A 15,734-nucleotide genomic window follows, 5' to 3' on the forward strand; every position below is an offset into this window, starting at 1 on the left:
GGAGGGCATAGGTTTAGGGTGAGAGGGGAAAGATATAAAAGAGACCTAAGGGGCAACTTTTTCACACAGAGGGTGGTACGGGTATGGAATGAGCTGCCAGAGGAAGTGTTGGAGGCTGGTACAATTGCAACATTTAAGAGGCATATGGATGGGTATAAGAATAGGATGGGTTTGGAGGGATATGGGCCGGGTGCTGGCAGGTGGGACTAGATTGGGTTGGGACATCTGGTCGGCATGGACGAGTTGGACCGAAGGGTCTGTTTCCGTGCTGTATATCTCTATGACTCTATAACAGGCCAACTGCAACAGTGAATTAGAAATGATCACAACAATTCTTCAGATGAAAAAGGTGATAATTTTAAAGCCTACTCTGATTGCTCTCACCATAGCAACGCATTGACCAGTGAGGTATTACATTCGAGAGTGTGGTGCTGGAAAAACACAGCAGGTCAGGCAGCATCCGAGCCCCTTCCCACTCCGCTAAGGACATGCGGGTCCTGGGCCTCCTCCATTGCCACTCCCCAACGACCCAATGCCTGGAGGAAGAACGCCTCACTTTCCATTGGGGACCCTCCAATCCATGGCATCAATGTGGATTTCACCAGTTTCCTCATATCCTATCCCCCAATACCCCAGATCCAACCTTCCAGCTCAGCACCACCCTCATGACCTGTCCCACCTGTCCATCTTCCTTCCTACCTATCTACTCCACTCTCCCCTCTGACCGATCACCATTACCCTCCACCTTCATCCACCTATCACACTCTCAGCTTACTTCCCCCCTGGCCCACCCCCTCCCATTTATTTCTCCACCCTCCTAGGCTCCCAGCCTCATTCCTGATGAAGGGCTTTTGCCCGAAACATCGATTCTCCTGCTCTTCGGATGCTGCCTGACCTGCTGTGCTTTTCCAGCACCACTCTCTTGACTATACACAAATAATAGTAATTGGGAGGTGAAGCGGACATTTTTGATTTATACAACTGCTGCTGTATTCTGTCTAGAGAATCAGAGGAAAATAACACCTTTTTAATTGAACACTGCCTGATTGCCTTCAGAACAAGAAGATAGCGACTTTCCACTTCCTCGAGGGTGCCTGCCTGCAACCTGCTGTCCATGTGGGCAGTGCAGTCACAATTGAACATTTTCTGCTTCTTTGCAAAGATGGGGGTCCTGCTTCTGAATATATGTCACTTTTAATATGCATTAATTATCAGCTTTTAAATTGATTATTGTAGATATTACAATAGTAGATAACAGTCAGGATTGTTCATCAAATGATGCCCAGCCAGGGAATCACACTTCGAGTGTTGACATCTTAACATTATAAATAGTTTATACACACAATTTTTAATGTTGCGAGCATAAACACTCACCTTCATACTCCGCAAATTTTTTAGCATCACATCTCCAATTCTTTGGTAATCACCTTTGATATGAGCATTTGACCTTCCTTCCCTGCAATTGCAAAGAGAAACAAAAAAAGTAATGAAGTATATATAAAATAACAATGTTTTCTACAACTTTGAAGATCCACGTTATTCACAAGGTAAGTTCAAAAAATTCCCAATTCTTTTTATGAAATACTAGTTTTACCTTCTACAGTGCTCAAAATATTGTTCGTGAAATTGTGATATTAAAACTGTAAATAAAATTCTAGCATTCTGTACAAAACAATAGATTGGTTTTCTCAACATTAACCAGCCAATAATCAGTCTTCTGGTTTAATATTTTCAGTTTTTGCTCTGTCTATTTTTTAAATTTCTCCCTCTTTTTATGCATTACAAGTCCCATTTGTTCTTCCTTCATTCCTGTGAACATCTCTCAACCTAACGTTCTAGGACTGATCATCTGTTTAACTCCCCAAACTTCAATACCTCCTTCAATCTGTTTCCTTCACCTTCTCAAAGTTGCAGACAGCTGAGCTACCCCGACTCTTTCCAATCTTAATACATCAGATTTTCAGCATGTTTGCAGCTCCATGGCTGAAAAATTGAAAGATTGTGTTCTCTTCATCATGAATGCGCCGGACAATGGACACTAGTAGTACAATAAAATGGCTTATTTATTTCAAGATAAGACTATATACAAATAATGGCGAAAGTGAGGACTGCAGATGCTGGAGATGAGAGTCAAGAGTGTAGTGCTGGAAAAGCACAGCAGGTCAGGCAGCTTCCGAGGAGCAGGAGAATCGATGTTTCAAGCAAACGATCCTGATGAAGGCCTTTTGCCCAAACGTTGAATTTCTTGCCCCTCGGATGCTGCCTGACCTGCTGTGCTTTCCCAGCACCACACTTTCTTGACTATATACAAATAATGGGAATTGGGAGGTTAAGTGGAAATTTCTGATTTGTAGTCTAGATTAGAGTGGTGCTGGAAAAGCACAGCAGGTCAGGCAGCATCCGAGGAGCAGGAAAATCGATGTTTCGGGCAAAAGCCCTTCATTAGGAATAGAGGCAGGGTGCCTGCAGAGTGGAGAGATAAATGAGAGGAGGGTGGGCGTGGGGAGAAAGTAGCATAGAGTACAATAGGTGAATGATTTCTGATTTGTACAACTGCTGCTGTATTCTGACTAGAGAATTAGAGGAATATAATTCAAGTGGTGGAACTTGCTTGAAGTGAAATCATTAACAGCCGATAACAAACAACAGCTACATGAACTTTGCGTCGACTAGAACTTCTTTTCCTTTCATTTCTCTCATGGGTTAAAACAAAACCTTTCAGAAAATATCCTCGTCATGTGTGCTTTGGCTTTAAAGATGAATTCAGTTGGATGGGGGCAGTAGCACTGTTTTGTCAAAAAACATATTTCAAAACATAATTCCTCCTGCTGTTCATCTGTTGACATCAAACAGGAGCTTTACATATACATCCAATTTTGCCCAATCTGAGAACGGAAGGTAGCCATTCAGCCCATTGGGTCCGTGCAACGCTTTGAAAGAGTTGTCCAATGAGCCCACTCCAACGTCTGTATCCCACAATTATATTTTAATTTAGTTCCTCTTTGAAAGTTATTACTGAATCTACTTACACAGCCCTTTGAGGCAGTGTATTCCAGATCACAACAAATCATTTGTGATTTTTGTTCCCACATTCACGATAAAATCAGGCACCTCCCACTGTCCGTGCATCATTCGCTGGGTATTGCAACCTCGAGGTACTGACAGATGGTGTGAAAATGTTGAAATAACCAGGCAAATAGGTTCAGGTTTTTTTATTGCTATCTTTTGATGTTCAAAACAAAATTGGGCTCTGACATTTCTGCATTTGCTTTGCAGCTGTGGGATAGACTATAACTGGGTGGATCCATACCTTCATTAAAAGAGCCCCTACAAATGAGATATAAGAATGCTGGACATTCACACACACAACTGGGAAATAGTGAAACAAAGTCAGAAATTGCAGGAAAAACTCAGAGGTCTGGCAGCATCTGTGGAGAGAAAGCAGAATTAATGTTTTAGTCCCAGTGACCCTTCTTTGAAGAAGAGGAGTCACTGGACCTAAAATGTTAACTTTGCTTTCTCCAACAGATGCTGCAAGACTTGCTGAGTTCTTCCAGCAATTTTGTTTCTGATTGCCAACATCCGCAGTTCTTTGGTTTACCTGGGGTAATAGCGCTGACAGTGATAATATCTGCCAATGACTGTTTGGAAAGTCAATGGATGAGTCAAGGAGAAATGAAGAGTTCAACTGGATGAGAGAAGGCAAAGTAAAACAGAGGCCAGTGAATCCCTCACCTTCAGTAAATATAACAGGTTCCGTCTCGTCAGAATCGGATCCTGGGCAACACTAGGTTATTCTCAACACAGAATTGCAAACCTTTGGCATGTGAAATGGAAGGGTCTCACTGTAATAGTCTCACGCTTGGTTTCCCAGAATCTGGACTCTTTGGTAGCAAGTAACAGCAACAAATATCCTGCTAGCGACTCATATTGGCATTTTTGATGGAACAATTTCATCTCTAAGGATATAATCATTGGAGATGAAAAGGGCAATCCAGGATATGTTTTACCAAATGCAAAAGGCCTTACCAAAGCGCGAGTCTCTGCTCAATCTCCTTCAGAAAGCCAGTGTGGAACTTGTACAGTGGATTAAAATTCGAGAACAGCAAAGTCTTCAATGGTTCTGGCATTACATCATCTTTGGCTACAGCACTTTGAAAACACTGCGGGAGAGAAAATGATAAGATACCGTGGAAATAATTGATTCTGGGGTTACTGGTCCATAACAACAGTAAAGGGTACATGCAATCGATATGCACACAGTCATTCATTAAAATCAAGAAGATTCTTCACAACTGATGTGAAGTAGTCTCTGCCAACAGAGAGATCTTTAAAAACTGAACTTAAGTTCCACTAGCAGCCATGGTGGAACTTGAACCCATGCCGCAGGGCATTCGCCTGCATACCTAGATGTCTAATCCAAGGAATATTACCATTTTACCACCATCCTCACACAGATTGGATTGTGCACGTGAACTTTGGCTGAACTGAGATGGTGGAGTAGACATTCTGGATTGTCCAGGTTGAGTAAGCTAAAAGAGCCTTCTTCATTCACATCTAACTTGTGACTGGTGTGAGTTTGTACAAAATTGCTTGAATCCCATGAATAACCATTGCCAGGGATTAATCTGAGTTCTTATTCCTGGCTGTTATGTTGTAAATTTCCCAAGTTATTAGGTAAATTAAACAGATAATGGAATCATTGTGAACTTGATGGTAAAATGAGACATGCAAACAATTATATTGTAGAGTCTTGTCACTCTCGGACAGATTAATGGCTACAGGATGGAATTTACTTGCTTTTTTTAAAGAGCATTTGTAATAAAATTCATAAGGCAATCTTTTCCTTTTATTCAATTTCCTGTTTTGAAGCAATTTTGAAACCAAATCAATTTGTTCCAATGACTAACTTTAGTGGCAGAAATGTTGCATTCGGTTTAAACATTCATCGAAGAAACAACAGATATCAGAGAAAATGATTTTGAAAATTGATCTCTCTCAAGGTTTCTCCTTACCCAATATTTGCAATGCAACAGCCTGCATTTATATAGCACCTTACAAAGGTGTTGTGAAACAAGATTTGTGATCAAATCATGTGAAGGGGTCAAAAGGAGACAGAAGACAAAAGAAAAATCAAACAGATGGCTTTTAAGGAGATCCTAAAGGAGAAAAGAAGTAGGGAGAGATTTTAAGATGTAATTACAGGGCTTTGGCAGCAGAAGGCCAATGGTGAAGTGATTAAAATTGAGAATGTACATTCTGTCAGAATTAAAGGAGATGAGGACATCTTTGGCAAATGAAGTTCCAGGGCTGGAGTTGGTTAAACAGTGAAGGGATGGGGAGGATAAAGTTACTTGTACAAAACGTACAATAATAATATTAAACTTCATGGTGCTAAGGATGCTTTTAACCAAGATTCATTACTTTTTCTTGTGTTTGCAGATGAACTGAACCAAATATCAACAACCAGCAACTTAATTCAACCAAGTTAACCTTCTTTGAATATTACATCTATGGCACAAAGAATTAACAACATCTCTGGTTGAATAAAACAAGTGACTTCATTGTGGAACTCTCAGTTTGGAATGATGCAAAATGGTGTTACTCACATCCTGTTTCTCCAAATCTTGTCCACTATCAACAAGACATAAGTCCAGACTGTGATGGAATACTGCCCATTTTTCTAGATGCCTGCAGTTCCAATGACACTCAAAAAGCTTGACACCATCTAGGACAAAGTAGTCCATTTGACTGGCACCTCATCCACCAACATAAACATTCACTCACTCCAGCACCAATGCTCAGTAGCAGCAGTGTGTACCCTCTACAACAGGCAGTGCAGTAACTCACTAATGCTCCTTTCACAGCACCAGCCAAGCCCACAATCTCTACCCCTTAGAAGGACAAGACAGCAAATGAATGGACAACATCAGCTGCAAGTTTTCCTCCAAGTCACACACCATCTTGTCATGGAACTATACCATTTAAGAAATGAGCTTCTCAAGGGCATTTAGGGATGGGCAATAAAGGCTGGTCAAGTCAGCAATGCCAAAATCCAGTCAGGAATTTAAAAAATACACACACCCACATACACGTACACAGACACACACCTACATACACATAAACACAGGTGTACACCTACATACATGTACACAGACATACAGATACACCTATATATATGTACACAGATACACACCTACATATGTGTACATAGACACACAGATACACACCTACATGTGTACGCAGACACACAGATACACACACACATACATATATACACAAATATACACTTATGTACCCAGATAAACATACATACATCAGCATACACACACACAGACAGAGATATACACCTACATACGTGTACACAGACGCATAGATATACACCTATATACATGTACACAGGTACACAGATATACACTTGCTGTATGTATGAACACAGAAGTACATACACTGACACAGGGAGGCAGACACAGACATTTGCAGATAAACACAAAGGCAGACAGAGCAGAAACAGTCATGCCAGAGACAGAAAAACTGACTAAGATTCAGACAGCCCAGAAACATAATAAATCAGCCTGTGAAACTCCCCTCTCAACATTGAGGGCGATTAGGATTTTTAAATAGCGCACAAAGGGAACTTTCCACCCTTAATAATATCAGAAAGTCTCTTCCCCAGCTTTTATCACAGATACAGTAATATTTTACATTCCTGTAAAATACAGTTACTGCGTTAGTTCCTTCATTAGTTTAGAGTTGCTCCTTACTGATGTGATGACTTCAAGATCCTTAAGGTAGGTTCGTTCTGTAGTGGACACTTCTTTGGCGATGAAATAAGCTTTGTCTGCTGGGAACCTCTGCAAAAGTTCAGAACACCACACATCCAACAGATCAGTAACTGTTATTTGACTTCTTCCAGCAGTTTACTTACATGGTATTGCCCAGAATAAATAGCAGGAAACATTGACAGAATAAGCACATAGAATAGCAGTTCATGGGAAGGATGTAAATCAAAATGAAAAATGAGGAACATAAAGACCGTAACTTTCATGACCCCTAAACACCCCAAATACAGCCAATTATTTTTGAAATGGAGTCCCTGTTTAGTAAGAAGTTAAAAGGCAATTTGCGTTCAGAGTTCCCACGGCACAGTGGCACAGTGGTTAGCACTGCTGCCTCACAGCGCCAGAGACCCGGGTTCAATTCCCGCCTTGGGCAACTGTCTGTGTGGAGTTTGCACATTCTCCCTGCGTCTGTGTGGGTTTCCTCCGGGTGCTCCGGTTTCCTCCCACAGTCCAAAGATGTGCAGTTAGGTGAATTGGCCAAGCTAAACTGCCCGTAGTGTTAGGTGAAGGGGTAAATGTAGGGGAATGGGTCTGGGTGGGTTGCTCTTCGGAGGGTCAGTGTGGACTTGTTGGGCTGAAGGGCCTGTTTCCACACTGTAAGTAATCCAATCTAAATAAAAATGAGTTAATGGCCAGATTATTTGTTTCTTGTGATGTTGATTGTGGGATAACTATACAACAAACTATAAATCCAGAGGTTTGATAGAGATGTTACATAGAAAATAGCATAGAAAGGCTAAAAGATGCATTTATACTCTACATGAGACTCCTCCCTTAACCAATTTGATCATCATAATATTCTGAACAGCTCGATTAAAGGTACCTGTATGACCCGATGACATTGTTATTAAAACTGTTGGGAGACAGAGATAACACATCTGTCCCTTTCAAGATCCAGAGCTATCCTTCCAATTCTCCACCCAAGACTGCATGATGTCATCAGATCAGGAACATAGTATCCAACATTAATTCTTTCAGAACCATTACCTTATGCAACACAGTGTTTTCCTAAACTCTAACTGTGACTACATTTCAGTTACAAACTCTTCACGATGTTCAAAGGTTGTGAAAACTTCAACAAAAGATCTTTTCACTTTTTTCAAAAGCCAAAGGTACCTAGATTGGCCTCCTCCCAATAATTCAGAATATTATTTCCAACCCCATGTGTACTCATTGAAATTTATTAATACATTTCTGACAGCAGTCAGGTTCTCTATCCCAATGCATTACTGTGTGTTGTAAAGACCAAAGTTAGGGAAAGGCAGCAAATTAGTGAGAAGATGACTTTTCATCGCCAGTTATCAGCCAATCAGATAGAAGTGGCTCCCCTTTCTCACTCAGGAAGAGAAGTAAAACACATATGTACTTTAAGAGAATTAGCAAACGAACTGATGGCGAGATGACATAAATGACTCTTACAAGTGAGCTTTTGTGATCTAGAATGTGCAGCCTAAAAGGACAGTAAAATCTGATTTGGTAATTGCTCTTAGCTGTGGACTGCATGGATGCTTTTAAAGCAATGATTTGCAGGGCTATGTGAAAAAACAGCAGGGGGACTGGGACTAAATGAACAGCTATTTCACAGAGCCAGCACAGACACAGACACAAGTGGTCTCCTTCTGTGCTGCATGACTCTATGACATTAAGACTGTGCAGTTTGAGAGCACTTGGTTCTCAGTTAGAATAGAGACATCTTAATGTAGATAGCTGAATCATACAGTTGATAAACAATGGCTAAAGGCAGAAGCTGTTTAACCTGTACGCATGAGGTTCTGTTTAATGCCATACTCTATATTCCTGAATGAATGTCATTGCACTCCATGTTCTCCCAAACATTTGCAAACCACCATTAGGAAGATCCCCTCCAAGCCACTCATAACCCTGATTTGGAAATATATCGTGTTACTTCAGTGTCACTGGGTCAAATCCTTAAATTCCCTCCTTCAGGGCAATGTGGGGCTACCCACAGCATGGATTGCAGTGAGTTAAGAAGGCAGCTCAACAACAACTTCTCAAGGACAACTAGGGACAGGCAATAAATATTGATCCAGTCAGCAATGCCCACATTTCTTGAATGAATAAAGTAAAACATAGAGATTTCCTTTCCCAAATAACATTACTGAAATAGGCACATTTTAATGGAAGTTTCTAGTCATAATTACTGGTGTTACTGTCAATTGCAGAATTTAATTATTAAATAAAATTCCGCAATGTGCCATGGTGAGGGTTGAACTGTCTCCCCAAAGCAATAGCCTCCTCCAATTACTAGTTCGGTGATATCGCCACCACACCACTGTCATACAAACATATGAGAATCTGAGGGGACTTAACAGGTTAGATGTTGAGAAAGTGTTCCTACGAATGGGAGAACCTTGAACCGGAGAATATAGTCACAGAACAAGGGACCACCCTTTTATAACTGAGATGCAAAGGAATTTAATCTCTCAGAGTGTAGTAACTGCCTGGAATTCCCTACTACAGAGTGTTGTGGAGGAGAGATCACAAAGTATTTAAAGAGGAGGTAGAGAGAATTTTGAAATATCAGGGAGATGACAGCTATATTGAGCTGGCATAAAGGAGGAATCAAGGCCAGGGGCAGTCAGCCAATGGTATTGTTAAAGGTTGGATCAGGCTTGAGGGACCAAATGGCCAATCCTGCTTCTTACCTGCTGTATGATGATGTCTTAATTCTACACGGTTCTACTGAAATCACATTTGGACTACTGTGTGCAGTTTTTGTCTCCACATTTAAGGGAAGGATACACTTACATTGGAGATAGCACAGTGACGATTCAAGAAATCAGTCCCCGGAATGATGGGAGGCAGAGTAAAGTGGGCTTTTATTCTCTGGAGTTTAGAAGCATAAGAGATGATCACATCGAGGCACATAAGATACTGAGGAAACTTGATAAGTCAGAGGCTGAAAGATTGTGTCTACTGGTTGGTGAATCTAAAACACATGAGCCTCAATCTCAGATAAGTAATTGATCAGTTAAGATTGAGATAAGAAGAAATTACTTCACTCAAGTGGTTCCGAATCTTTGGAATTCTCTACCCCAAAGGTTCATGGATACGCTGTAGTTAAAAATATTTAAGGATGTGACAGATATTTAGTTACTTGGACAATCAAGGAATATGGAGTATACAAGTGGAGGTGAAGCCCTAAATCAACCATGAATGTACTGAGCTATATGATCTAGTCTTGCTCCTAGTTCTTGTAAAATCTGACTCCTTGCAATAGACCGCTATCGTTGTCTTGACCATGATGTTTTTGGTCTGTGAGACTGCAGGATGAAGGTAAGAGGACAGTGCAATTAACGTCAAACCTTTCTCCTCATTTCTTCTTCGTCATCAGTCTTGACGCATGTTGCATCTGTCAAGAGTGGAGTCATCAACGGTGAGTGCTGTTTTCCGTCTGGGCTCAGGCGAGGAGACAGTGAGAGATTCTGAACACCAGGAGCACTTTGTGAATTCAGCGAGAGTTCTGACACATGTGGACTGCACACTAGGGAACCTGGAACAAGGAGGGAATTTCAGGTTTATACTTTCAATATACAGTACATGTAGAACTTCACAATTGACTGGAATATACATGTACATATATATGTATAAAATATCAACAAACACATGGGTATATTAAAAAACCCAAAATGAAGAGAAACTGATTTTTATAGACTAAAGCGATTTCACTTTACAACTCTCTTCATGACCACCGGACATCTTAACACACTTTACTACGAATGAAGTATGTCTTGAAATATAGTCACTGTTTTAACATGGGAAACACTGTCACTAATTTGCATTCAGTAAAGTCCCACACTGTGATAATAAGAAAATTTTCAGATCTTCAGACACTTGAGGGATAAATATTGGCCAGGACACCAAGTAGATCCTTTACATTAACCCAAAGTAGCAGATCGAGCCTTGGTTTTGTGTCTCATCTGAAAGATACTGTAGCTGACAGCACTCCCCCAGTAGAGCCCCTAGTGCTCAAGCTTAAACCTCAGACTTTATGACTCAGAGGCTAGCGTGCTGCCTATGATCCACATCTAACTCAGTAACCCCACACTCTCATCTCACATACAGAGAGCAACCAAAACTAATATTGAGTTTTAAAAATTCTAGACATCAATCCTTTTCGTTGCTACTAAGTTAAAGAAGAAGGGGTAGAGTAGAAAAGTATATTCACGTTTTTGAGTGAGTGATTGGAATGTGCAATTATTCAGGTGAACATAGAACTGACAGCAGATTGCAAATGCTGTCAGAAGGAGATTAAATACTCATTTGGCATCATTCAGGGGGTTGGGAGGGTGCAAGGGAGTGGTTTAGGTTTCTTCAGGAAAAGACCAGTGATAAGCTGAAAGACCATTTGCTGTGTTGTGATAACCTAAACCTTCAATCCCTTCGTGCAGGTTTTACAGATTCTTGGCTATCTTGAGGGAATTTGGGGCTTCAAGGCATGTTCAGTCATGTTTCACTTCTGAGGATATCTAAGCCATACCTTGCCCTCTCTATAATATTTCCTTGTATTGCAAACAAAAAAAACGCCACGAAGAAGCAAAACTGTGGTGTGTATGCATGAATGCTGCAACCAAGTCATTCCTTAATTTTTAACATGGAAATTGTCACTAAATGATTCTTCAGCAATAAATAGTGAGGATGAGCAGTAATATTTTAAGATTAGCAGATAGATGCACACCGGATTCCTGAAGACACCATCTGTGTTGTGGCAGGATAAAGATTCCCATGGCAACATAACAGGTGACCCAAGGACTGGAGAGAGCAATTTTGACAGAGAACGTTGTGTTGATCTTTAGCATCACAGTCATCAATTCCAGTTCTGGTTATTCTGTGCTTTACAATCCCCATTGAACAATTCAACTGTTCAAGTGTGTGTGTGTGTGTGTGTGTGTGTGAGCACTGGTAAGCCTATACATGTATAATGATGCATTTTACTCCTACAAATAATCAATGAATGATTGTCCACGCAATGTTTGAAAACAAGAAGCATCCCGCTTACAATGCAGTTTTGAAACATACCCAGTAGCTGCATATAATAGCATTTGCATTGAGCTGCATTAAGATTAATGCAAGGCTTCTATCCCAGATAATTCCTACAAGGATGATGAATGGGGAAAATAATCGTTGTACCATCTCTTATGCTTTTTAAAAGGGGTCACCAAAAATAGCACATTATCTGGGTACAAGACATTCTGTATTATGATCATGATGTGTTATGAAAAAGTAGGTAGTGTCCAGAAGCCTCAGGTTCAAGTCCCATTTGAGGACTTGATGACCAAGGTAGGTCTGTTCATAACACTTTTAAATAGGTGCAGTATCAACGTGTGAATCCTTCCAACAAATGCCAGTGGAAGTAGTAAAGGTAAGAGAGACTCCTAGTCCATGTGTGGAAAGGAATGTGATGGAGACAGGTTGCAGCTCTCTCTTTAGTATTACCATGATGTGGAGGTGCCAGTGTTGGACTGGAGCAGACAAGATCAGAAGTCACATGACACCAAGTTATAGTCCAACAGGTATATGTGAAATCACAAGCTTTCAGAGCACTGCCCCTTCATCAAGTGAAGACCTGACAAAGAGGCAGCGCTCCAAAAGGATGTAATTTCAAATACATCGGTTGAATTGTAACCTGTGTGTGACTTTAGTATTAACATGCACAGCTCAGGACTATAACACACATGTACAAATGCATGTTGCCACAGCGACTCAGACTCCTCAGAAGGCATCACAAGCTTTCAGAGCACTGCCCCTTCATCAAGTCAAGACCTGACAAAGAGGCAGCGCTCCAAAAGGATGTAATTTCAAATACATCGGTTGAATTGTAACGTGTGTGTGACTTTAGTATTAACATGCACAGCTCAGGACTATAACACACATGTACAAATGCATGTTGCCACAGCAACTCAGACTCCTCAGAAGGCAAAGTGGCCTCAGTTGGGTGGACAGTCATTGTGGATCCAGTAGGTATCAACAGCGTGGGTTCAATTCCTGAATGACCAATGACGTGGGTCCAATTCCTGAACCATGGCTCATCAATATCCCTGAACATAGAACCAATGCGTTTGTAACACATAGAAATTTAAATTCCATGGGAAACAATAACATTTTTCAGTTAGATTCAAGATTGTATTCTGTCTTGTGCAACACTGGCTTAGTTCAGATTACCTGGTCAGAAAGTACAATCTAGGTGGAACAATTAAAGTGCCAGTGCTACTCATAAAGAAAGACTTGCAATTATATAGAGTATATCATAGTCACCAAACAGCTAAAAGCATTTTGTTATCAATGAAGCACTTTAGTGGTCATGGTTGTAATGTAGCATATGTGACAACCAAATTAGCACACAGCAAACTCCCACAAACAGTAATTTGATAGTGACCAATTGATCTGTTTTAGTGATGCTCTTTGTGGTTTAAATATTGGCAGGCCCAGGACACCTTGGAGAAATGACCTACATTATTTCAAAAGTAATGTAATGGGGCCTTTTAGGTTCAGCTAAGAGGCCAAATGGGACCTCCAATGGTTTATCCAATAGGCAAGATGTAGGGAGGCCATGCCAAGTAACTATTTTGATGCAAAATCTCCCTACCAAAATGATCCTCTCTTAAACTGATGGATCACTATCCAGAAGTAAACCATGTACAATATGGTTCTAGCAAAATGGACTTCACCGAGATCAAATGTATTGATTTTAATATATGCATGTCCACGTTGTCATCAAAAAAGGAACTCCTAATGTGAAACAGCAAAAATAACTCATTATGTCAGTGAGACATTCTACTAACAGGGTGTTGCCATCAGTCCAAAAACGATGCTCTGCCTACCACACAGTTGAGCCAAGTCATGTATGAAGTTGTGCTGGTGTGATGCTTGATATGCATCCCAATGACTGTCTGATCAAAGCAAAGATATGATTGTTCATAATAGAAAGAGTACAAACTGTACTCAACCTGAGAGTACTTGCAAATCCTGAACAAAATATCTGCTATTCGATGTGATTTCATGGTTGGGCAGCAGTTGATGAGCAATGTTGAGTATAAATAGCTACAATAAAAACCAATTCAGATAATCAGTCAAGCCCGTAACATTGTTCTTTTGTTAGAAGTAACATTGATTTATAGGAATCTGACCGCTCCAAACAAAATGAACATGTGCAAGCCTTGAGCCTTTGTTGAATTACCTGGGAGCTCAGGGGCCCTATAGTTTCCTGCTGCTTATTCAATGGCAAACACTTGGCCAATCAGAGTCAACCTGCCAATCTTTTCTCCTCTAGTGTATATTGCTGAGATTATTTGAAACTTGACATTCTTGCATTTGTCTCGATGAGTACAGGATGAAAAACTTCAACATGCCTCTTTTTTCCAGCAATATTCAAATAAGGAAATGGTGTTTTACTGGAAAAGATAAGTACAGAAGGTATTTTGTTCATAGAGGACGAGGGAAGAAGAATTTGGGAGTGGTGTTGGGTGAGAGGAAAATGTCTGGTAACACAGGATTATGAAACAGACAGTCAAATGAGAGCATCATGCATAATAAAGCTGAGCATCTGAGTGAAATCTCGTCATAACACTGAGACATAATCGTAGTAAAATAAGTCCGGTGCATATTCACAGGGCTCATTAGATGAGATTTGGAGTAACATCTCTACATTTCTAGCTTGAACAGTATTTCGAACTCCTAATGTCTGCTTTCTTGAGAAAAACATAAATGCCATTATTATTATTTGGAAGTAATAAGTAATATTAATAATGTGTTTATAGATCCTTACACAGGCAGTTGGAGGTACGTAAATGCAGAAAGTAAGCTGAATAAAATTGGTCAGTCAGAAGCTTATGAAAAGCAACACATCATAAAGTGTAAGATTTATATGGCACTTTTCACAATTACGAGTCAATGAAGTACTTCTGAAGTTCAGTCACTTGCAATGTAGGAAATGTGTTAGCCAATTTGTGCAGCTCACAAAGACAGCAATATGATAAAAGCTATCTGGTAATGTTAATGGAGGGATAAATATTCACTATGACACTGGGGAGAATTTCCCTTTAGTTCTTCAAAATGGTGCCATGGTTGCTTTTATATTCACCTGAAATAATAGATAATGTCTCAATTTAATGTCCTTTCAGAAGAAAAACACCTCCACCATTGCAGCTGTCCCTCAGTACTGCACTGCAGTCTCAGCTTTCATTTTGGGCTCAAGTCTCTGGAGTGAAAGATGAATCCTCAACTTTCTGTCTCACAGCAGAGGCTTCTATCTATGAGCTGTGACTGACAATTGTGGTTCAAACAAGGGCAGATTCTAAGAATTAGAAAGGGGACTAAATACTTTCTAGGACATTTGTCCACATGTCCCACACTATCCTCACTTGGAAATATATTGCCGTTCCTTCACTGTTGCTGGGTCAAAATCCTGGAACTGCCTTTCTAACAGCACTGTGGGGGGACATAGAGTCAAACAGAAATAGATTCTTCGGTTTAACCAGTCCATGCTGACTCCAATTCCAACCTAAACTAGTCCCACCTACCTGCGCTTAGCCCATATCCCTCTAAACATTTCTTATTCATGTACCTATCCAAATGTCTTTTCAATGTTGTAATTGTACCCGCATTCACCACTTCCTCAGGAGGCTTATTCCACACAAGAACCACTCTCTGTATAAAATAAGTTGCCTCTCATGTCTTTTATAAAATCTTTCTCCTCTCACCTTAAATTGTGCCCCCACCGTTGGGAAAAGACACCTGCTATTCCACCTTATCTATATCCCTCATGATTGTATAAACCTCTTTTAGGTCACCCTTCAACTTCCTGAGGTCTAGAGAAAACAGTCTCAGCCAGTCCGGCCATCTCCATATAACTCAAACCCTTCATTCCTGGCA

General features: G+C 40.5%; 1 protein-coding gene across 3 annotated transcripts in view; it reads right to left on the minus strand.

The window, feature by feature from the left end:
- The window catches only part of LOC122550504 (FERM, ARHGEF and pleckstrin domain-containing protein 1-like), a 311,630-nt gene that overhangs the window by 52,002 nt on the left and 243,894 nt on the right, over positions 1-15,734 (minus strand). For all 3 annotated transcript variants that reach the window (XM_043691326.1, XM_043691327.1, XM_043691328.1), the window contains exons 14-17: positions 10,169-10,356; positions 6,765-6,854; positions 4,030-4,163; positions 1,375-1,456 (exon numbers count right to left, since the gene is read on the minus strand). In XM_043691326.1, coding sequence (XP_043547261.1) covers positions 1,375-1,456; positions 4,030-4,163; positions 6,765-6,854; positions 10,169-10,356 — 494 coding nt within the window. The remainder of the gene's footprint in view (positions 1-1,374; positions 1,457-4,029; positions 4,164-6,764; positions 6,855-10,168; positions 10,357-15,734) is intronic.

Source organism: Chiloscyllium plagiosum, chromosome 6, assembly GCF_004010195.1.
Source record: "Chiloscyllium plagiosum isolate BGI_BamShark_2017 chromosome 6, ASM401019v2, whole genome shotgun sequence".
NCBI classification, from domain to species: domain Eukaryota; kingdom Metazoa; phylum Chordata; class Chondrichthyes; order Orectolobiformes; family Hemiscylliidae; genus Chiloscyllium; species Chiloscyllium plagiosum.